Source organism: Notolepis coatsorum (assembly GCF_963971535.1).
Source record: "Notolepis coatsorum genome assembly, chromosome: 18".
Classification (NCBI taxonomy): Eukaryota; Metazoa; Chordata; class Actinopteri; order Aulopiformes; family Paralepididae; genus Notolepis; species Notolepis coatsorum.
This window is the reverse complement of record NC_140182.1, coordinates 1,164,888-1,187,595: the sequence shown is the minus strand read 5'-3', so window position 1 is coordinate 1,187,595 and position 22,708 is coordinate 1,164,888. Positions and strand designations below refer to the sequence as shown.

Here is a 22,708-nt window from a genome sequence, read left to right as displayed (position 1 = left end):
GCTCCTAGTAGTCAACAGTGTCAGACTGTGGTTGTACTGGGCAGCTCCTAGTGGTCAACAGTGTCAGACTGTGGTTGTACTGGGCAGCTCCTAGTGGTCAACAGTGTCAGACTGTGGTTGTACTGGGCAGCTCCTAGTGGTCAACAGTGTCAGACTGTGGTTGTACTGGGCAGCTCCTAGTGGTCAACAGTGTCAGACTGTGGTTGTACTGGGCAGCTCCTATTGGTCAACAGTGTCAGACTGTGGTTGTACTGGGCAGCTCCTAGTGGTCAACAGTGTCAGACTGTGGTTGTACTGGGCAGCTACTAGTGATCAACAGTGTCAGACTGTGGTTGTACTGGGCAGCTACTAGTGGTCACACTGTGGTTGTACTGAGCAGCTCCTAGTGGTCAACAGTGTCAGACTGTGGTTGTACTCGGCAGCTCCTAGTGGTCAACAGTGTCAGACTGTGGTTGTACTGGGCAGCTCCTAGTGGTCAACAGTGGTCAGTCTGTGGTTGTACTGGGCAGCTCCTAGTGGTCAACAGTGTCAGACTGTGGTTGTACTGGGCAGCTCCTAGTGGTCAACGGTGTCAGACTGTGGTTGTACTGGGCAGCTCCTAGTGGTCAACAGTGTCAGACTGTGGTTGTACTCGGCAGCTCCTAGTGGTCAACAGTGTCAGACTGTGGTTGTACTGGGCAGCTCCTAGTGGTCAACAGTGTCAGACTGTGGTAGTACTGGGCAGCTCCTAGTGGTCAACGGTGTCAGACAGTGGTTGTACTGGGCAGCTCCTAGTGGTCAACAGTGTCAGACTGTGGTTGTACTCGGCAGCTCCTAGTGGTCAACAGTGGTCAGACGGTGGTTGTACTGGGCAGCTCCTAGTGGTCAACAGTGTCAGACTGTGGTTGTACTGGACAGCTCCTAGTGGTCAACAGTGTGAGACTGTGGTTGTACTGGGCAGCTCCTAGTGGTCAGACTGTGGTTGTACTGAGCAGCTCCTAGTGGTCAACAGTGTCAGACTGTGGTTGTACTGGGCAGCTCCTAGTGGTCAACAGTGTCAGACTGTGGTTGTACTGGGCAGCTCCTAGTGGTCAACAGTGTCAGACTGTGGTTGTACTGGGCAGCTCCTAGTGGTCAACAGTGTCAGTCTGTGGTTGTACTGGGCAGCTCCTAGTGGTCAACAGTGTCAGACTGTGGTTGTACTGGGCAGCTCCTAGTGGTCAACAGTGTCAGACTGTGGTTGTACTGGGCAGCTCCTAGTGGTCAACAGTGTCAGACTGTGGTTGTACTGGACAGCTCCTAGTGGTCAACAGTGTGAGACTGTGGTTGTACTGGGCAGCTCCTAGTGGTCAACAGTGGTCACACTGTGGTTGTACTGGGCAGCTCCTAGTGGTCACCAGTGTCAGCCTGTGGTTGTACTGGGCAGCAGCTCCTAGTGGTCAACAGTGTCAGACTGTGGTTGTACTGGGCAGCTCCTAGTGGTCAACAGTGGTCACACTGTGGTTGTACTGGGCAGCTCCTAGTGGTCAACAGTGTCACACTGTGGTTGTACTGGGCAGCTCCTAGTGGTCAACAGTGTCAGACTGTGGTTGTACCTAGCAGCTCCTAGTGGTCAACAGTGTCAGACTGTGGTTGTACTGGACAGCTCCTAGTGGTCAACAGTGTCAGACTGTGGTTGTACTGGGCAGCTTCTAGTGGTCAACAGTGTCAGACTGTGGTTGTACTGGGCAGCTCGTAGTGGTCAACAGTGGTCAGACTGTGGTTGTACTGGACATCAGCTCCCAGGTGTGAATGTGTGGAAGTGTGTCCAGAGTGTGAAGCAGGGTGTTGCTGAAAAGGAGCAGACAGACACCCAGAACCCACCCTGTGGGTAAATACAATAAAGGATATTCTTGCGTAACTGTGAACAGTGCCACTATATATAATATTCATATTCATTGTTTGGTTTCATTTGGTCTCTGGCTGCTTCCTCTGCATCTAAACGCACCGTCCTCTCGCCGCCTCCCTGCCTCCCGTCCCCCGGGGGGCGATACTTCACAGATACTACACGCCGACTCACCCTCCCTGCGCGCACGCGGTACAAAGGCCATCCGAAGAAATACTTTCATCCACTTAGAAAGTAGCCCGACTCCAGTCGCGTAAAACTGTTCTCCTATTGGGTCAATGGTCCGGTCGATGGTCTCCAACAACACACCCTCAAGACCCCTCCGCCCGTCTGGCCGCCTCAGACCCACTCCTTCTACCACGAGCTCCGGGAGGGTCATCAAGGAGAAGCCGCCTATTCTCAGTCCTTGCTCCACAATGGTGGAACGGACTTCCCACGACAGTCAGGACAGCAGCCGAAACACGACAGCGATCTTTCGCCATCGACTAAAAAAACACACTTCTTCAATCAATATCTGAAATAAAAGAAATTATAATAATAACAACTCTAACCTTCTTACTGTCCTCCTTGAAAGTAGCAATAGTCAGTTAAATGAGTACACTGGTAAAAGTAAAAGCCCTCCATTCAAGTTCTACTTAAGTAAATGTAGAGAAGTGTTTGCTATTGCGTGTACTTAAGTATCTAAAGTAAAAGTACACATTCTACATGACGTTTGTGTATCCATAGGTTGTGTTAAAGTGGTATGTGGTCCAGTGGTGTAAAAAAAATAGAACCATATATTATATATATATGGCCAAAAACACCAGCGTCCTTCATCGATAACCAATCACATGTTTGGGCCAGGTGTGGTTTAGAATGCAGTTTAAAGCAGCCAGTGCCCCTGGGAGTCTGTGGAAGACCTGTGTTGCTCTGGGAGTCTGTGGAAGACCTGTGTTGCTCTGGGAGTCTGTGGAAGACCTGTGTTGCTCTGGGAGTCTGTGGAAGACCTGTGTTGCTCTGGGAGTCTGTGGAAGACCTGTGTTGCTCTGGGAGTCTGTGGAAGACCTGTGTTGCTCTGGGAGTCTGTGGAAGACCTGTGTTGCTCTGGGAGTCTGTGGAAGACCTGTGTTGCTCTGGGAGTCTGTGGAAGACCTGTGTTGCTCTGGGAGTCTGTGGAAGACCTGTGTTGCTCTGGGAGTCTGTGGAAGACCTGTGTTGCTCTGGGAGTCTGTGGAAGACCTGTGTTGCTCTGGGAGTCTGTGGAAGACCTGTGTTGCTCTGGGAGTCTGTGGAAGACCTGTGTTGCTCTGGGAGTCTGTGGAAGACCTGTGTTGCTCTGGGAGTCTGTGGAAAACCTGTGTTGCTCTGGGAGTCTGTGGAAGACCTGTGTTGCTCTGGGAGTCTGTGGAAGACCTGTGTTGCTCTGGGAGTCTGTGGAAGACCTGTGTTGCTCTGGGAGTCTGTGGAAGACCTGTGTTGCTCTGGGAGTCTGTGGAAGACCTGTGTTGCTCTGGGAGTCTGTGGAAGACCTGTGTTGCTCTGGGAGTCTGTGGAAGACCTGTGTTGCTCTGGGAGTCTGTGGAAGACCTGTGTTGCTCTGGGAGTCTGTGGAAGACCTGTGTTGCTCTGGGAGTCTGTGGAAGACCTGTGTTGCTCTGGGAGTCTGTGGAAGACCTGTGTTGCTCTGGGAGTCTGTGGAAGACCTGTGTTGCTCTGGGAGTCTGTGGAAGACCTGTGTTGCTCTGGGAGTCTGTGGAAGACCTGTGTTGCTCTGTGAGTCTGTGGAAGACCTGTGTTGCTCTGGGAGTCTGTGGAAGACCTGTGTTGCTCTGGGAGTCTGTGGAAGACCTGTGTTGCTCTGGGAGTCTGTGGAAGACCTGTGTTGCTCTGGGAGTCTGTGGAAGACCTGTGTTGCTCTGGGAGTCTGTGGAAGACCTGTGTTGCTCTGGGAGTCTGTGGAAGACCTGTGTTGCTCTGGGAGTCTGTGGAAGACCTGTGTTGCTCTGGGTGTCTGTGGAAGACCTGTGTTGCTCTGGGAGTCTGTGGAAGACCTGTGTTGCTCTGGGAGTCTGTGGAAGACCTGTGTTGCTCTGGGTGTCTGTGGAAGACCTGTGTTGCTCTGGGAGTCTGTGGAAGACCTGTGTTGCTCTGGGAGTCTGTGGAAGACCTGTGTTGCTCTGGGTGTCTGTGGAAGACCTGTGTTGCTCTGGGAGTCTGTGGAAGACCTGTGTTGCTCTGGAAGTCTGTGGAAGACCTGTGTTGCTCTGGGAGTCTGTGGAAGACCTGTGTTGCTCTGGGAGTCTGTGGAAGACCTGTGTTGCTCTGGGAGTCTGTGGAAGACCTGTGTTGCTCTGGGAGTCTGTGGAAGACCTGTGTTGCTCTGGGTGTCTGTGGAAGACCTGTGTTGCTCTGGGAGTCTGTGGAAGACCTGTGTTGCTCTGGGAGTCTGTGGAAGACCTGTGTTGCTCTGGGAGTCTGTGGAAGACCTGTGTTGCTCTGGCGTTGGCTTCAACAGTGATGCAGAGCTCCGCTCTATTGCTGCCGGCAGGTGAACTCACTCACGCTCATCTCCCAGAAGCTGCCTCATGCAGCTCTAACTGGATATGGAGCTTTTGCAAAACATGAAAGACAGCATCCAATACTGCACAGTGACTTTATAATACATTATAAAGGCAGTGGTGGAAAGTAACTAAGTATTTGTACTCAAGTTGTGTACCAGTTTCGACTTACTTGTACTTCATGTGAGTATTTTCATTTTAGGGAACTTTATACTTTTTTACTCCATTACATTTCAAGGGAAATGTTGTACGTTTTACATGTATCTGAATCCATCAGTTACTAGCTATTTTGAAGAAAAATATGTTTGCATAGAAAACGCAATATAAAATAAAAAATGTATGAAGATGATATACTTTTTCACATTTGAAGCATGTTAACTTCAACGGGATGTAATCAGTGCAGCGTAACTGGACCACATACCACCCTTAGGGCCCGCGTCCACCGAGCGCATATTTCTCCGTGAAACATGCTGGCAGTGCGCCGGCAGAGCTGGCTTGAAGCGCATCTTGTAGATGACAGAAATAAATCTACAGCCATGCCGCGGTTTTGCACATATTATAGCATATTTGAATAACTTTATTGTATATTAATTATATATATAGTTATTGCCTGACACCACAGTTCGCCCTTTGCTTTTTATTAGCTTTTTAGTAGTGTATTCGTGTAGTTATTATTATTAGTTTTGTCGCGAATCTCAATGGTCTGTGGGAGACAGCCAGACAGGCAGGCAGCTCCGGTGTCAGGTTACAAACAGAGTGGTAGATGAATGGCTGTGATTGGTTGTCTGAAAATGAGCTCCAGCGCATCGCTCTGAAAGTTCAGAAAGTTTCAACTTTCGGCTGCACAAAAAAGCTGAGAAAAGAAGCCGACGGCAGCGCACTTCCTAGAGGCGGCCGCATGCGCTCCCTCCCCATTGGAATACATTGAAAACAGATGCGTGCGGTCAGAAATATGCGCCAAGTGGACGCGGGCCCTAACTGGACCACATACCACTTTAACATAACCTTTAATCAGTGCAGCGTAACTGGACAACATACCACATTAACATAACCTTTAATCAGTGCAGCATAACTGGATCACACACCACTTTAACATAACATTTAATCAGAGCAGCATCACTGGACCACATACCACTTTAACATAACCTTTACCCAGAGCAGCATAACTGGACCACATACCACTTTAACATGACCTTTAATCAGAGCAGCATAACTGGACCACATACCACTTTAACATCACCTTTAATCAGAGCAGCATAACTGGACCACATACCACTTTAACATAACCTTTAATCAGAGCAGCATAACTGGACCACATACCACTTTAACATAACCTTTAATCAGAGCAGCATCACTGGACCACATACCACTTTAACATCACCTTTAATCAGAGCAGCGTAACTGGACCACAGACCACTTTAACATAACCTTTAATCGGAGCAGCATAACTGGACCACATACCACTTTAACATAACCTTTAATCAGAGCAGCATCACTGGACCACAGACCACTTTAACATAACCTTTAATCGGAGCAGCATAACTGGACCACATACCACTTTAACATCACCTTTAATCAGAGCAGCATCACTGGACCACATACCACTTTAACATAACCTTTAATCAGAGCAGCATCACTGGACCACATACCACTTTAACACAACCTTTAATCAGAGCAGCATAACTGGACCACATACCACTTTAACATAACCTTTAATCAGAGCAGCATCACTGGACCACATACCACTTTAACATAACCTTTAATCAGAGCAGCATCACTGGACCACATACCACTTTAACACAACCTTTAATCAGAGCAGCATAACTGGACCACAGACCACTTTAACATAACCTTTAATCAGAGCAGCATCACTGGACCACATACCACTTTAACATAACCTTTAATCAGAGCAGCATCACTGCACCACATACCACTTTAACATAACCTTTAATCAGAGCAGCATAAGTGGACCACATACCACTTTAACATAACCTTTAGAGGCCACGGTTTGAGGGTTGAAAGCTCCCAAGCACTAGTTTTGCCAACTTCTGCAGTATTATCCTAATCAGCCTGTTGATGTTTATATATATATATATACTGTATATGTATTGGGGTGCAATATACATTTATTGAACAGTGCAAAGAAAGTGAATGGGAGGCATAAAAACAAACAATACCCTGAGACGGAAACATTGTCCCTGCGGCCAGTGTGGCCGAACATCTGCTCCACAACAACCGTTGGCTCTTGTTAGGCGTGTTCGTCCCGTGTCAACACACGGTAAGAGAGTTCATTAGTCATTCAGAACCAGACGACAGTAGGAGAGGACACGCATGGCCAGAGAGTCGACTCCGGAACAAAGTGTTCTTTTCTTGAGCCACGTCTGGCACCAGACACAACCCATTGCTGTAAACACACAGAGACGGACAATAGATAGCGTCATAGCGGACGTCATGTGTATAATTCTGTTAGTGCTCCCGTTCTAAAACCGCTCTAACATTTTGAAACGCACAACGCTTATGTTTGAACCCTCTCATCCACTCACTCACTGAAACAGCCTGTTCTCACACAACCCCACTCTTTTCATGCCACTTTAACTTGTGCCCCCCTTCCCCCCCACCGCCCACCGCCTGTCCACAGTTCAACTGCACCAAGGTGAAGTCCTTCCTGGGCCAACGACTGGGCCAGTACATCACCAACGTCACCCGCGCCGCCGAGGTCTGCAGCGACTTCCTGTGCCAGAGCAACGGGCGCTGCGTCCGCCGGAACGCCCGCGCCCAGCACTACCTGCACCTGAGCGCCGACAGCTACCGCATCCAGCCGGCGGGGGACGGCGACTTCGCGGTCAGCGGCTGGCACTCACAGCACGAGCTCCGGCTGCTGGCGGAGAGGTTCCGCTGCCACTGCTACGAGGGGCACGAGGGGGAGAAGTGCGACAGCCTGAACAGGGTGGTGGAAGACGAGGAGGAGGAGGAGGAGAAGGAGAAGGAGGTGGTGGTGGTGGAGGAGGAGAAGTGGGACGACCAGGAGGAGGACTGGAAGAACGACGAGGAGTGGAACGAGGTGGGGAGCGGGTGGGCCGCGGTGCCGCCCGGCGACGGACTTCACTTGATGCCGCTGTTGCTGCTGCTCATGTTGAACCTGTCGGTTGTCAGGATAGTGGCGTGATGACGACGGTACTTTACATAACGTGGAGGACTGGCGGTAGAAGAGGCAGAGCTTCGAGTCACTTTTCTGGGTAATACTGTGTGAAAACCACCAGTAAACTGAATTCACATACTGTAGTTCTATGATATTGGGACAGTTTGTGTGTATTTATGGACACAACAAGGCCTCTCTCAGATCCCCATAATCAATATGTTCCTGGAAAAGCATGCAGGCTGCTGTCCCAGTATCCACACAATCTGTGTCCCGTTCGTTCTCACGGGAATAAGATAAGAGTCGTGGCTCTGTTTCATGCTTTGGGACTTGAACTTGAACTTGTTCAGGTACACAGATCCAGTTAAAGGTGCACTATGTTTGGGGAGAGTTTGATTGACATTTGAAGAGCCCACAATTAGTTTACAAATTGTATATATTTACTATACAAAAGCTATGTCATTTGTAGAATAATAAATTTTTTATTGCATGATGAATCCTACCATTAAAGACAACAACAGTGAAACAGTAACCTTTCAGTAGCGTCAGGCACTGTTTCAGGGACCAAACAGTTTGTTTATTCAGTTATGACATCTTCTTTTTCACGTCTCACAGTTTCAAATGTCTCTCTCCAAACAACACGATGCACCTTTAACTCATTGTGTGCCATACCCGAGATAAGTCGGGTTATCTCGCCATGCGTTGAGTGCCAAAACCAGAGATTTTCTCGGGTTTTTATCCTTTGATATTTTCCTTTGATCCCCGTTCTATACGGTCAGCCGGAGCCCTCTAGGTGTCCCTGATTCATCTGCCTACGTTGGCATTGCAATGACGATCGGGGTAAGACTACCCCCCCCCCCTTGATGATTTTGTGAAGGCACATATGTACATGGTATATATACCTTTGATTTGGGAGTATTTGGGGATTCAGGCGATCAACCAGAACGATTTGAGCTTATTGCATATAACGTGTCATATCTCGTGGAAATATATATGGAAAAAGACTGGATTCTTTTGGAAAGGGGCGATGTTTTGCGTATAGCGTGTAACAAACTACAGTGTGTAGAAATTAACTGATTAGTCAGTAATGGACTATGAACAATGCCTGTAAAATGAGCCATACTATTGTCTCCATATCTATAATACAGAACACACGGTGGGTCTGCAAACATTGCTAAAATGGTCAATAACGCTGGCGCCAGCCAGTACAGATGGGGAAAGTCGGTGGCAGTTAAAGAGTAGAATTTAGTTTGTGGGTGGATTTTCAAGAACCATGAATGCACATTAATAAGAAATATATTACAAACTAGCATGCACATTTCTGTGAAGGGGTCGATGCAAACCTTGTTCCGAGGACCTTTTAAAGTGAAGCTCTTAACATACAAATGTGACAGGCATGTCCAGTAGGATCCTATTAGATTTCTTTCATTTCCAGTAGGATCCTATTAGATTTCTTTAATTTCCAGTAGCATCCTATTAGATTTCAAGTTTCTATCTCCTATTAACGTAATCATCTCGTAGGCTACATAACTTACAGTCACACAGGGATGCTAAGACTAAGATGTTAGGTGTCTCCTATTGACCGTTGCCCCACAGGTTGGAGAACTGAACTGGGAAAAGAGTCAACTGGATTTATGGATTAGGCGAGTTACACGAACAACTCTGAATTCAACTGCTAAAACAAATCTGTGATTTCATCAGGTATAAAGTCTGAAGATGCTCCCTATACAAGATATACTGTAGATGCACCCAGGGGAATGTTCTGAGTATAAGCGTACATTTTCTGTCTCTCTGGCGTATGTCCTTAGAGTGACATTCAGCTCCGTTGAGGCAAGCCAGTCCAACGTGTCATCGTCCAGGTCCATTATTAGACCACGGTCGCCATCCGGTGGCTGGTGTTGTTGGGGCAGCTGCTCATTACGTGTTCCACAGTTTATTCGCATTCGCACTGGGCGCTATCCACGAGACCCCATTTCTGCATTGCTGGTCCGAAGCGCCCTACGCCCGACTAATTATCTCTTTCCAATTGATGCCCGTGTTTTCCTCAAATGACAATGTATTTTTTTTTATGTGATTTTCTAGATGTCTATAAAAACCACATCGACTTGAACTTTCATTCCAAGCAACGAAGGCACAATTGACGTTATTACGAGGTATATTCCCACGACAGCGGTGAGGTGCTTTCAATGGCATTTAAAAAAACAATCACCTGCCGTTCTGATGCACGTTTGTGTGACAACATCCCTGAAGTCACCACGACGAATCTTATTCTGTCTCTGATTGACATTTTGCCTTTACAGTAGGTACCAGACAATATGCACTGGTCTCTTTGACCAACCACTGTATGCATTTCTCCAGCAATACACCGTTACCCTACTTTAGATATTGATTGTGAAACAAACAGGGCTGTGTTGTCCTCATCCCATGTCTGAAGTCTACAAACTCGCCCCCAACAAAACGAAATGGGCCAATGTATTGAAATAACATCAATGAGCTTTCAAATTGTGCAACCACTTAACATTCTACACCATCAGTAACAATAACCAAAAACCCAGGACGAAAATTGTGAAAATGTGCAATGACTTTGCTAGAACAATATGTAAGCCAATCAGCAGTGACTACACGTGAACTGCCTCCACAGTGCTAGTCCTTTGTGCTAAAGGGATAGTCCACTCTTTTTGATTGACCTGGGTAGTAGTCATTCCAATAAGCACTTGCACCTGAGTTTTACTTGTTGAGATACTGGAAACAAATAAGTGTTGCTGGCAATTAATGTCATGGGGGGGGGGGATCTTGGAACAATCACATTTAAATGTACTTCTCTGTAGTTTACTGTAATATGCAACTTGATACTGTGCTTGGTTTCTTCAGAGAAACGTGGTGGAAAAGTGGTTACAAAAGTTAGTTTTCCTCTAACGTATCTCATCCAATCAAGTAATTACTAAACTGATATATATTTTTTTATATAATAAAAGCCATTTTTGCTACAACAATATTGAACACTATTGTATCTCAATGGGTGCTTATGGTCTGTACATAGCACCCCACTGTATTGTCATCGTGAGAACAGCAGGAATGCTGAACTTACTATACCGTTAGCTTAATCATTTTAACAAAACACCAAAGATGGGCATATATACTGATGCAATAATAATAGTGTGAATTAAAGGCCTTTTTAATGTTGAGGTTGGCTCTAATGACACAGTCTTGAATGTGGGCCTGGAATGTAGAACATAAAATATATCCATTGCATTTGAAAATGTAGCACATATTACTTTATAGCACTGACCCTGGTTTATTTGTGTACCATACATGTACCTCAACCATTTAATCTCTGTGTTGACACTCACTCAGACCAGCTCAGCAACATACTCATCTCAGCCACTGTGTATCATGTAGTGCTCATGTGTGTGTAACTGTCCAGTGCACTTATACTTTTCATATCAAGATTGTATACCAAATATGCAACAAGGACTATGCAACAAGTGAAAAATTGTTGCCTGAATGTAAAATCCACTGCAAATAAAGATACATTCTTATTTTGGAATAAAGCCATGTTTCGTTCATTTTCCTTCAAAGTGACTTATTCTTTCCTTAGAGCGCCTTATTCTTCCCAAAATGAACTTGTTGTTAAAAGCTGCATATATCTGTTGAAATGATGGTGCTCCTGTATTTGTTCACATCACAATATATTACAAAATTAAATTAAGTAAAACTGCAGGTCTATTGACAATGAGTAAAACTAAAGGCAGTCTATGTATTTTTATTTTAAGTACACTATAGCTTCAATTTAGTTATCCTTTATTTTACATTAAAAAAATTTAAGAAACGTGTCGAGCACACACACACACACACACACACACACACACACACACACACACACACACACACACACACACATTGATTGATTGATTGATTGAAAACTTTATTAACAGATTGCAGAATGGGTACAGTACAGTACAGCTCAATACATACAATTGTTAAGGGGATGCAGACCAGAGAAAGACTTTCGTCTTGTTTACATCAGGGTCCCCCATTTTCAATTCATAGTAACATATGTGACATACATGACATACCGATAGACAGTACTGCTACATCTATACATTTATGACATACCAGATTTGCAATTACAGTACTGTTTGTGATACAAAAAGAGTCCAGAAAGAAAAGAGTATATACATTAGACGTAGAAACTGTACATTGGATTGGGTAGGTGGGGGTGGGGGGGGACTGTACATTGGAGGTGGATGGGTGGGTGGGGGGGGGGTGGGTAGGAGTGGGGGGGGGGGTTGGGTAGGAGGGGTGGGTGGGGGACACTGTACACCTGTACAAACAAACACTGTAGATTGGATTATTGACAAGACCATACTTGGTAATTTACTGTACATTGGAGGGGGTTGTGTTCGGACATTTACAGGGGCCAGTTTCGAGTTGCAGTCTCCCTTAGGTGTTTTTTGAGAGTGTTTTTGAAAGTGGGTAGTGATTCACATTCCTTTACAGCTTTGGGTAGGGCGTTCCACATTGATGTGGCATAATTGACACACACACACACACACACACACACACACACACACTCTTTAGTATAATGTGGCAACCCGACCCCTAACACACATTTCGCAATTATGCCACATCGTCAATGTGGAACGCCCTACCCACAGCTGTAAAGGAATGTGAATCACTACCCACCTTCAAAACCACTCTTAAAGAACACCTACGGGAGACTGCGATTCGAAACTGGCCCCTGTAAATGTCCAACCCCCCCCCCCCCCTCCAATGTACAGTAAATGTCCTAACCCAATAATACACGAGACCCTCTTCTTGGGACCAAGTAAGGTTTCGTCGATATTCCAATGTACAGCCTGAAGCCTTATGTAGTACATATCCAAATTTCATAAAGATCCATTCAGAAATGGGGGCGGAGCTGAGCGATCATGGAGTAGACGTGTTTCACAGGAGCTCCCTTCTACCGTGCTGAATATACGTTTCTCCCCATTAGTCTTTATTTTATTTTTATTTGTTTTTTATCTGTTTGCTAGGTCGTCGTGTTTAGTATACATTCACCAACTTTTTTCGACTTTCTACGATGGCGGGGGTGGAAACCAGAGCCATGAAAGAATTAGGCACGACACCGACACCGCCGAGCATGGCCGCACCGTCTCCCGCTGTCGGGGAGTTAAGCGAAGCTGTACTCTTGGTCATGACCAAGCTACACGCAGACTCTGAGACACGCATCGCTGAAGCACAGAAGAAAGTACACGCAGAATCTGAGGCACGCATCGCTGAAGCACAGAAGAAAGTGTTGGCGGATTTCTGTATCAGCCTCCGTCGTGAGATATCAGAAGAAATACGGCTGGCGGTAGTCCCGCTGACAGACAAGATGGAGACGATTCACGCTGCCTCATCGGCTAATGCTAACGAACTAGCCATGCTAACGACGGAGGTATCATCACAGTGTGAGAAGATGGCGGGTCTTGAATCCGCCCTGCTGGCTAGGCAGGCTGAAGTCAACAAACTACAGTCGGCGATGGAGGAGATGCAGTCCCGGGATAGACGCCACAACGTCAGGATTGTTGGAGTACCGGAGACCAGCGGTGAAGGCCGTCTCTCTGAGACCATGCCCGAACTGCTGCAGAAGATACTAGGGACGGACGTCCTCCCCTCGCCTCCTATCTGTGAGTCGGCCTACAGAGCGGGCAGGTTTTCTCCCGGCGTGAACAAAGAACCGAGGCCCATCATAGTCAAGCTGAACAGACTCCAACAGAGAGAAATCATCATGCGGTCGGCTCGTACCAGAAGGGGTACTCTGAGGATTGGCGATCACAAAGTGGCCATTTTCGAGGACTTTACACCGGAGGTTCAAGCTCAGAGAGCCGAGTACAAGGTGGTCCTGACTAAGCTATGGAAACTAGGCCTGAGGCCCACGTTATTCGCTCCCGCGAAACTATCTGTGTTGGAGAAGGTCGGTGGTCAGCGTTTGTTTTGGTCGTTGGCTAAAGCGAAGGAATATCTCGCGGAGACACCCGAGTCTGTTGCTTGATATCTATGGAGGGTGAGTGACTTGGCGGTTTGGGCCTATATACATTGATTAGGTCGACTATTCACAAACACTTGCTGTCATGCCCAGACATGCTAACTGTCCTCTGCCCATCCAACTAGCGGGGCTTCCCAATGACTTCTGTTACTTGCTAAAGCTGACCTCATGGTCGTACTTGTGTATCGCCTCTTTGGAAGCTAACGAGCTAGCTGAACAATGTACATAGTAGGCTAACGTGCTATCCGGATTCGTCACTAGCTTACGCGCTAGCCTCGGGCTAGCCAGCGGGCTTCGACTATGGTCTGCGCTGAGACATTCGTTAATGGTTACGTATTTTGGTTGCTGTTGCTGCTCAAAGGGACATTGGTTTGCACAGTTCAAGAGTGACCGAGTCCCTAACTAACTTCTGGTATGCTTTTTATTTTTATATCCAGGTTGTTTTGAGCTTTGGTGATCCAAAGTAGATGCCAAGGTCGGTTGAATATGCATATACAATATTTGATAACAGGTTGGGTCGGGTATGGCTTGCACTTCATGGCTATATGGTTATATGGCTTGCACTCTAGCCATTACCCTCTCTTCCTTTCTTTTTTCTTTCCTATTGTCGATGTCATCTATATGCGCGATTTAAATGTGATCCGGTTCTACCTTGGACTAACTGCTGACTCGCCTTAATTTTGTTTTGAATTTTCCGTGAGGCACTTATGCTATAAAGTTGATACATTAATATGCAGACTCCAAGGTAGATGGTTACAGGTTGATGCTGAGTAATTATATAATAATTATCGTCGCTGTTTTAATGGCATTTGAATGAGCAATTTAACTGTGATCCGATCCTACCTTGGACTAACTGCTAATCCTTAAATGTGTTTTGAATTTTCCGTGATCCACTTATGCTATAACGTTGCGACATTAATATGCAGACTCCAAGGTAGTTGGTTACAGGGTTGATGCTGAGTAATTATATAATAATTAGTGTCGCTGTTTTAAGGGCATTTGAATGAGCAATTTAACTGTGATTCGATCCTACCTTGGACTAACTGCTCCGACCGATATCTTTATTGAAACAATGTATGATGACAGGTGGTGTCAGGTGTTGCCTATTACCATCCCCGGATTGATTAATGAATGATTGTGTTTAATTCTATTCTTACATAGGTTAGGTCATTCAGCCGTTGTGCCTGATCAGAGGGACGGCTAAAGGGGTGCACTTTGACCATAACATTTTTTTTTCCCTTCCTCCTTTTTTTTTGGTCATTGTTTAATTGACACTGTTCACACAATTTTGCACAATTAACCTGTGACCCGAACCTGCCTTAGACTATCGGCTGGGATGCTTTAATTTAATTTTGTATTGAATTTTCCTATACCTTTTTGGGCTATAACAATGTGATGTTGAAGCGCAGATTCGGAAATAGAGGGCTGCAGGTTGATGCAGAGTTATTATTTAATAATGGCTATTTTTACCATTATGGTTGTCTCATGTTGGGGCCAGGGCTCAGGTGGTTTTCGACCGATATCTTTATTGAATTTTATTTTATAATATTTGTGTTTATTGGACTAGTGGGGGTTTACTTAGGGGTTTATCTAGAGGGGGGTGGGAGTGGGAAGCGTCTTATTGATCCATGTCTCTAGTGGGAAGTGATAGGAAGATGACCATCCTCAGTGGATGGGGCATAGGGTGGGGATTGGAGAGTGGGTATAGAGGAACTTATAGTAGGACGGGTGGGTTAGGGTTTAGAGTAGAAGGAGGGGGGGCTGTAGCTGGGGTGGTATTTTTATGTGTTCTATGTACTGTTGTCTTATATATGTGTAAGTGTTCCTCCTCTGAACTCCTGGGATTGACCGCCCGGGCCCGCCGGGATCGGCACCTCTGTACTCAGCCTGGCTGCACGGGTATGTTCTCTACGCACTTATACAAGCTCGACCATGGCTAAATTGAATATTTTAATTTGGAACGCAGGAGGGCTTAACGCCCCACACAAGCGTGCCAGTGTCCTTTGGCTATTGAAGAGGAGAAATATTGACCTTGCTCTCCTTAGTGAGACGCATTTAATGGTAGGTGACGTGTCAAGACTGGCAAATCGGCAATATCACGTTATCTCCTCATCCTCAGCCGATGATAAGACGAAAGGAGTAGTCATAGTTACAAGACGTAACCTTGATATCAAAATCTTGGATGTATGGTCGGACACGGAGGGAAGGATTACTATAGCAAAAGTTGAATTCTTGCATAGGAAGATGGCTATAATAGCATTGTATGCTCCTAACACATTTGATTCAGCGTTCTATAATACAATCACGAAGAATATGTTGGAACTTAATGGATACGCTCTCATTGTGGGTGGCGATTTTAATGCGTGCTGGGATGCGGAGATGGATAGGTCCGGGACCTCTGAAACGAGCGACCAGAAACGGGCCTCTGAGGCCCTCAGGATGTGGGCCAAAGACACGGGGCTCACAGACCTCTGGCGCTTATGCAACCCCACCCTCAGAGATTACTCTCACCTGTCAGCCAGACACAAAAGCTTCTCTCGAATTGACTATGCATTCGCGTCCCCTAATATGTTTGATAGTTTCGATGTCTCATTGGTTCCCTTGGCTCTCTCAGACCACAAGGGGATTTTCCTTACGGCAACCTTTGGCAGGCTCTCCGCAAGAGCCCCCAGATGGCGTTTTAATTCGACCTTGCTAAAGAACGATGACTTCTGTTCTGAGTTCAGGAGTAAACTAGCTGAATTTTTGCAGATCAACGTTGGCACGGTAGAAGACCCTAGGGTCCTGTGGAACGCATTGAAAGGATTCATCAGGGGTCATGTCACACTATTTGCCTCCAATTTGCGAAAATCCCGGTCAAAAAAGCTAGAAGGACTGGAATCATTATATGCGGACCTATACGCATCCTTGCAAACTGACTATAATGAACGACTAAACACACAACGTAAGATAGTCAAAAAAGAAATAAACTCCATACTTAAACAACAGTCTGAGTTCTTAATACATAGGACAAGACAAAATTACTATTTTCACGGCTCCAGACCTAGCCATCTATTGGCAATGAAAATACGCTCAAATGATCATTTCTCAGATATCCCCTCGATTAGGACGAGCCAGGGTGCAGTCACTACTGATTCGAAAAAGATCAATGACACTTTTAAAGAGTTTTACTCACAGTTATATAGCTCAGAGGGTAATCTGGATGACTCTAGATTTGAATCGTTCATTGGCGGGCTTGAGATACCCCACATTTCTGAGGAAGAGGCCAAGGAACTGGGGAGACCGATTACTCTCGTAGAATTGAGGGAGACTATTGTTGAAATGCAGAGGGGTAAGGCGCCAGGCTGGGATGGTATTCCACCCGAAGTGTATTTAGCTTTCTGGGACCAACTGGGTCCATTGATGCTCGATATGATCAATTACGCTATCGAACAAGGGGAGTTCTCAAGAGATGTCAATATGGCGTTGATTTCTTTACTTCTCAAAAAGGACAAAGATCCCAATGATTGTGGTACTGTAGCTATAGACCCTTGAGTCTTCTCGGGGCCGATTTAAAGGTGTTTGCCAAGGTGCTGGCCCGTCGCCTGCAGAGATTTATGTCTGTATTGGTACACTGCGATCAAACTGGTTTTATCCCGGGGCGTCTGGCTGCAGATAATCTTAGGAGGCTGTTGCATGTAATCGATAACAGTAAAGACAATACAACTCCATCCACAGTTCTGTCTTTGGATGCCATGAAGGCGTTTGACAGACTTGAGTGGTCATACCTGTGGAAGGTACTTGAGGTCATGGGTCTTGGAAAGAGTTTTATTCATATGATTAAAGTCCTGTATGCCTCGCCGTCTGCGATGATACTGACAGGCAAAAACTGTTCCACACTCTTTCCAGTCTCCAGATCTTCTAGACAGGGTTGCCCTCTGAGCCCGGGACTGTTCGCGCTTTCCCTCGAACCTTTGGCCCAATTTATTAGGCAATCGGAGGACATCGTCCCCATAATGGTCAACAATACTCCACACAAAATTGCTCTCTATGCGGATGACCTGCTGATTTTCATGGACGACCCCTCCCGGTCGGCCACAAAATTATTGAGGATAATCGACGACTTTGGTAAATTGTCAGGTTTTAAGATTAACTGGAACAAATCAGCCTGCCTACCTCTTAATGAACTGGCCAAGGCGGTACGACTACCAGCTGATATCCCCATAGTAGAACATTTTAAATACCTGGGCATAGAGATATTCCCCACGCTGAACCAAACTACTAAGTACAACTTCACGGGTACTTATGATAAAATACGCCAGGATCTAGACAGGTGGTCGTCCCTTCCTAACTCCTTACAAGCCCGGGCTTCCATAATCAAAATGAACATCCTGCCTAGGATAAATTTTATTAGCTCAATGCTCCCCCTGCCCCCTCCAATAGACCACTGGCGCAAGGTACAATCGATGGTATCTAAGTTTGTCTGGAATAACAAACGCCCGAGAATCAAAAGGGCTACTACTCAACGTAGGAAACAAGATGGGGGCCTCGCAATCCCTGATTTTAAACTTTATTTCTGGTCCTTTTCACTGAGACCTCTGATGTGCTGGCTAGACCCTGTAGAGGCTGTATCGTGGCGCTCCTTAGAAGCGGCGGCGGTGTCTCCGCTAAGATTGCAGGATGTAGTGTACTCCACTGTCTCTATTGCGAAATGCCGGCTGAGGTATGGACCGATCATTACTCACGTGATCCAAACGTGGCGTAATGTACAGAGGTCGTGTGGGGTTAAATGCCCTTGGCACCTGGACTCTCCAATTTTTAATAACCAGCAATTACTTGTTGGACACAAGCCGGTTAATATTCCTCAATGGCAAAGGAGGGGAGTGCATACTCTGGAGGATATTTATGATAAGAACGGCCTCCGTGCGTTTCAGGACTTAAGAGAATTTTATGATCTTCCCGGCGAGTCCTTCTTTCTTTACCTTCAACTAAGGTCAGCACTGAGGGCGCATGGCGTACCGTGGGCTCAAGCTTTGCAACCACACCCCTTCCTCAGGCTCATAGTGGACAGAACGACATCCAGAGGGTTTGTCTCAGACTTTTATACGCTCTTAATTCAATCCACGTATAAAAATGTATCATTGGATACAATCTGGCGTGTGGATATCCCGGAGTTGGACCCCGAGTTTGACTGGGATGATGTTTGGGCAAATGTGGCATTATCTTCCCGCAACCCCAATCACCAGCAAATTAATTTTAATTATATTCATAGGACCTATCTTACACCTAGGAAGCTATTTGCTATGGGACTGATAACCGACTCTCGGTGCACTTTGTGCTCTCAAAAGGCCACTGGCACTTATATGCATATGTATTGGGATTGCCCACCAGTGGCCCGTTTCTGGAGGTCAATAACGGACAAACTTTCAGATCTGTGTGGCTTAACTATCCCATTCACAGCTGTTACGCTACTCCTGAACGATATAACGACACTACCCGCGTCCGTACAACTGAAAAGGGTTGTCCTAGCGGGCGTCACAGCAGCGAAGAAGCTTATAGCAATGAGATGGAAGGAGCCTGAGAAGCTGACAATGATCAACTGGTCCCTAACTCTATTGGATGTGATTTATCTTGAGATATCCACGGCTCGGGTGATTGGGGTAGGGCAGGCTGGCATTGACCTGTGGTTCGCAGCAGCTGAGAAGGTAAAGACCGCCGTGTGCGGCTGAGCGGGGTTGGGGCGCTTGATCGGGGGGGTCCGGCGGTCTCTGGGGAGGGGGAGGAGGAAATGTCTTGTCTGTCTTGGTTTTTGTCTTGTCCTTCTTAACTTTGGCTGGGGGGATTTTAGGGGGGGTTGGTATTTAGCTATTCTGCGCTATATGTCAATTCACATGCCATCTCCCCAAGGGACTAATATTGGCAGACTGATTGACCTGTCAACCAACTTGGAAGAGGAATTTCTTTCTTCTTACACTTTACCGTCTGCGAGTTTGGCAGTCTTGAACATGTGTAAGGGACCTAGGCTATCTACAGTAAATCTGCGACAACACTCTCATAAACAATCTTTTAAGTCACTCCACTTTGTAAAGGTGGGGAAAGGTTGCCATGTCTTGAAGACCCCTTTTTGTTATTGAAGTAGCCACCTATATTTGATAGGTTGGACGCTGTTTCTTTTTCTTTTTGTCTTATAATTTATTATTCTGTATTATTGTTGTTATTCTCCTGTGAAGTTATGTTTTTTGTTACTGTGGTTATTGTGTTGTCCTGTTTCATGTAATTAATAATAAAAAATTTGATCAAAAAAAAAAAAGATCCATTCAGAAATGAGTGATTAGGAGTGATTTTGGTAAACTGTTTATTTGGGGTATCATTGGAAGCCGCACTCATTGGCTACAATGATCCACAATCATTTTCGAGATCGGATCTAGATTGACGGAACTACTGCAGCCTGAGTGGTATTTTGCGCAAAACTGTGTACTTTGCACAAGCCTCAAATACCGGCATGTAACTCGAGAACCGCTGAACGGATTTTGTCGGAGTTTGTCGCCATCGACAGGCAACAACAGCTGTATTACAAAATATGCACACCCGAGCCACTAGGGGTCGCCAAAGTGCCGATTGCAAAAGGTCCAAAAAACGTCCCATATGTGGGACGTTGCATGCTAAGAGCAGGGATTTAAAAGCTTCGACAGAGCAGGCGCCCCTGACGACGGCAGGTAATTTGTTCCACAGGTAGGGAGCGCGGTAGACAAAGGCTCTGTGTCTGGCAGATTTCTTTTTAACCCTAGGAATCGATAGAAGCCCCGCATTTTGTGAGCGCAGAGCACGAGCGGGCGAGTATCGGGAGATGAGATCGGATAGATAGAGCGGTGCGAGCCCATTTAAAATTTTGTAGGTGAGGAGTAGCACTTTAAAGTCAGATCTGGCTTGAATAGGAAGCCAGTGTAGGGCGGACAAAACTGGTGTGATGTGATACAATTTTTAGTTTTAGTATCTGTGCAGCCGCATTTTGCATGAGTTGAAGATTTTTTATGCTTGAATTAGGTAGGCCTGAAAAAAGTGCATCAAACAGTGCTGAAACTTGGGTGCTGCAGTGTTGAGTGCCTAGTAGTAGAGACATATTACGAGCCCTGGGGGACACCCGTCCGAAGGGGGCGGGGGGCCGACAGGGACCCTCTCCATGATACTCGGCAGGAGTGGTCGTCGAGGTAGGATGTCAGCCAAAATATAAAAAAACATATACTTCAGTCGTTTTAGTTTCAGTTTAAAAAATGTTATGCCTAGTTTTAGTGACACCAACTATGCAGTGTGGAAATGCCTAAACAGAATAAGATCTGGTGTTGGACGTTCAAAAGCAACTCTCGCCAAATGGGGATACTTACATGATGGGGACGTTGTGTGTGATTGTGCCACTGAAACACAGACCATGCAGCACCTCCTGATACGCCCCCTGCTGGAACAGCCCTGCACAGCAGCGGACTCAATGAGTTCAATGAGAAGGGACAGCAATGTGCTCAGCTGTGGTTGAACCACATCTAGCCAAGCCTTGTAACTGACTGTATTGTGGACACAACAAGAATTAAGAAGTGGTCACATTAGTTTTAGTAAATTGTAATAATCTTGTTGAAGACACACATACACTATTTAGTTTAAGTATTATCTGCCGCAGGGTCTATTGAAGAGGGCTGGCAAGATGGCACAAACCAGAGTAGATGGAAGTAGCTGTCTTGACAGAGGCTCTAACCTTTGTGCGTGAGGACGGCAGATTTATGCACACAGATTACCTCAATGCACAACAGCTGTGTAGCCACCCTGTTCCCAGGTGTAATTGGCAACAGGTGTGTAGCCACGCCTGCTCCCAGGTGTAATTAGCAACAGCTGTGCAGACACCCTGCTCCCAGGTGTAATTAGCAAGGTTGAATGCTTACACCAGCCACCCCCACACCTCAGTTCGTTTTAGTTTTTTTTGTAATATAAGATAGAATAGAATAGAATAGAATAGAATAGAAATACTTTTATTATCCCGTAGGAAATTTGACACTGCAAATCGCTCAACATTTAAACATTTAAACATTTAGACAGGACAGGTCACAAATTAGAATAATAACACAAATCAAATCAAGTTGCCTAGGATAAGAGTAGAGTAAAATAGAATAAAATTAAATGAAATAAAATATACAGAAATAAATACAGTAAGAATATACTGAGCATACTGAGCATGGGGGAAGCAATTTGGTCAATATAATTATAATTTAAATCTAACTAAATGAAATATATATTCCAGTATTCACAGTGTCACAAGGTGCAGTATGCTTCAGGTAGTGTATTGTCCTCCTTGGGTTCCAATAAGACCTAGATAAATGTCTGGCAGCCGTCACTGCCCTCTGTTGTGGAGCCTGGAGGCCGCTAGTTGCGGCCTCCTGCCACTATTGAGCTGCCGCTCTGTGCTCAGTGATGCAGTGAGGCACAGTGATGCATTATATAGTCTGATGGCTGTTGGAATGAAGGACTTCCTGTGCCGTTCAGTGCTGCATTTGGGTAGTGTAAGCCTAGCACTGAACATGCTCCTCCTGTCAGCCAAGTCTGTGTGTAGTGGGTGGGTGGGGTTTTCCCTGATGGCCTGGAGCTTAGCGAGGCTCCTCCTCTCCGCCACCCTCGCTAGAGAGTTCAGCTCCACCCCAACCACGCTGCTGGCCTTCTTGACCAGCTTATCCAGCCTGGATGTGTCCACTGCTCTCAGTCCGCTGCCCCAGCAGGTCACAGCGTACAAGAAGGCGCCCGCCACCACCGACTCATCCTTGTACAGACATTGAAGGATCTCAGCCTTCTGAGGAAGTAGAGTCGGCTCTGGCCCTTCTTGTATAGTGCTTCTGCATGTTTTGACCCGTTCAGTTTGTTGTCGATGTGCACACAGAGGTATTTGTACACCTCAACCATGTCCACATCAACTCCCCTGATGGAAACGGGGGTCACAGGTGCACTCCTCCTCCTCCCCAGCTCCACCATCAGTTCCTTGGTCTTCGCCACATTTAGCTGCAGGTGGTTTTTATCGCACCATGTGACAAAGTCCACTACCAGTTCCCGGTATTCCCTCTCGTCACCGTCCTTTATACATCCCACTATCGCAGAGTCATCAGAAGATAGTTAAAGATTGTTCTTTA

General features: G+C 46.1%; 1 protein-coding gene across 1 annotated transcript in view; it reads left to right on the top strand.

Moving 5' to 3' along the window:
• LOC311244783 (hyaluronidase-4-like) overlaps window positions 1-22,708 on the top strand; it is a gene marked incomplete at both ends in the record, with an annotated part of 92,679 nt that overhangs the window by 39,129 nt on the left and 30,842 nt on the right. Inside the window, one exon of the mRNA XM_084334470.1 lies at window positions 7,040-7,348. Coding sequence (XP_084190596.1) covers window positions 7,040-7,348 — 309 coding nt within the window. The remainder of the gene's footprint in view (window positions 1-7,039; window positions 7,349-22,708) is intronic.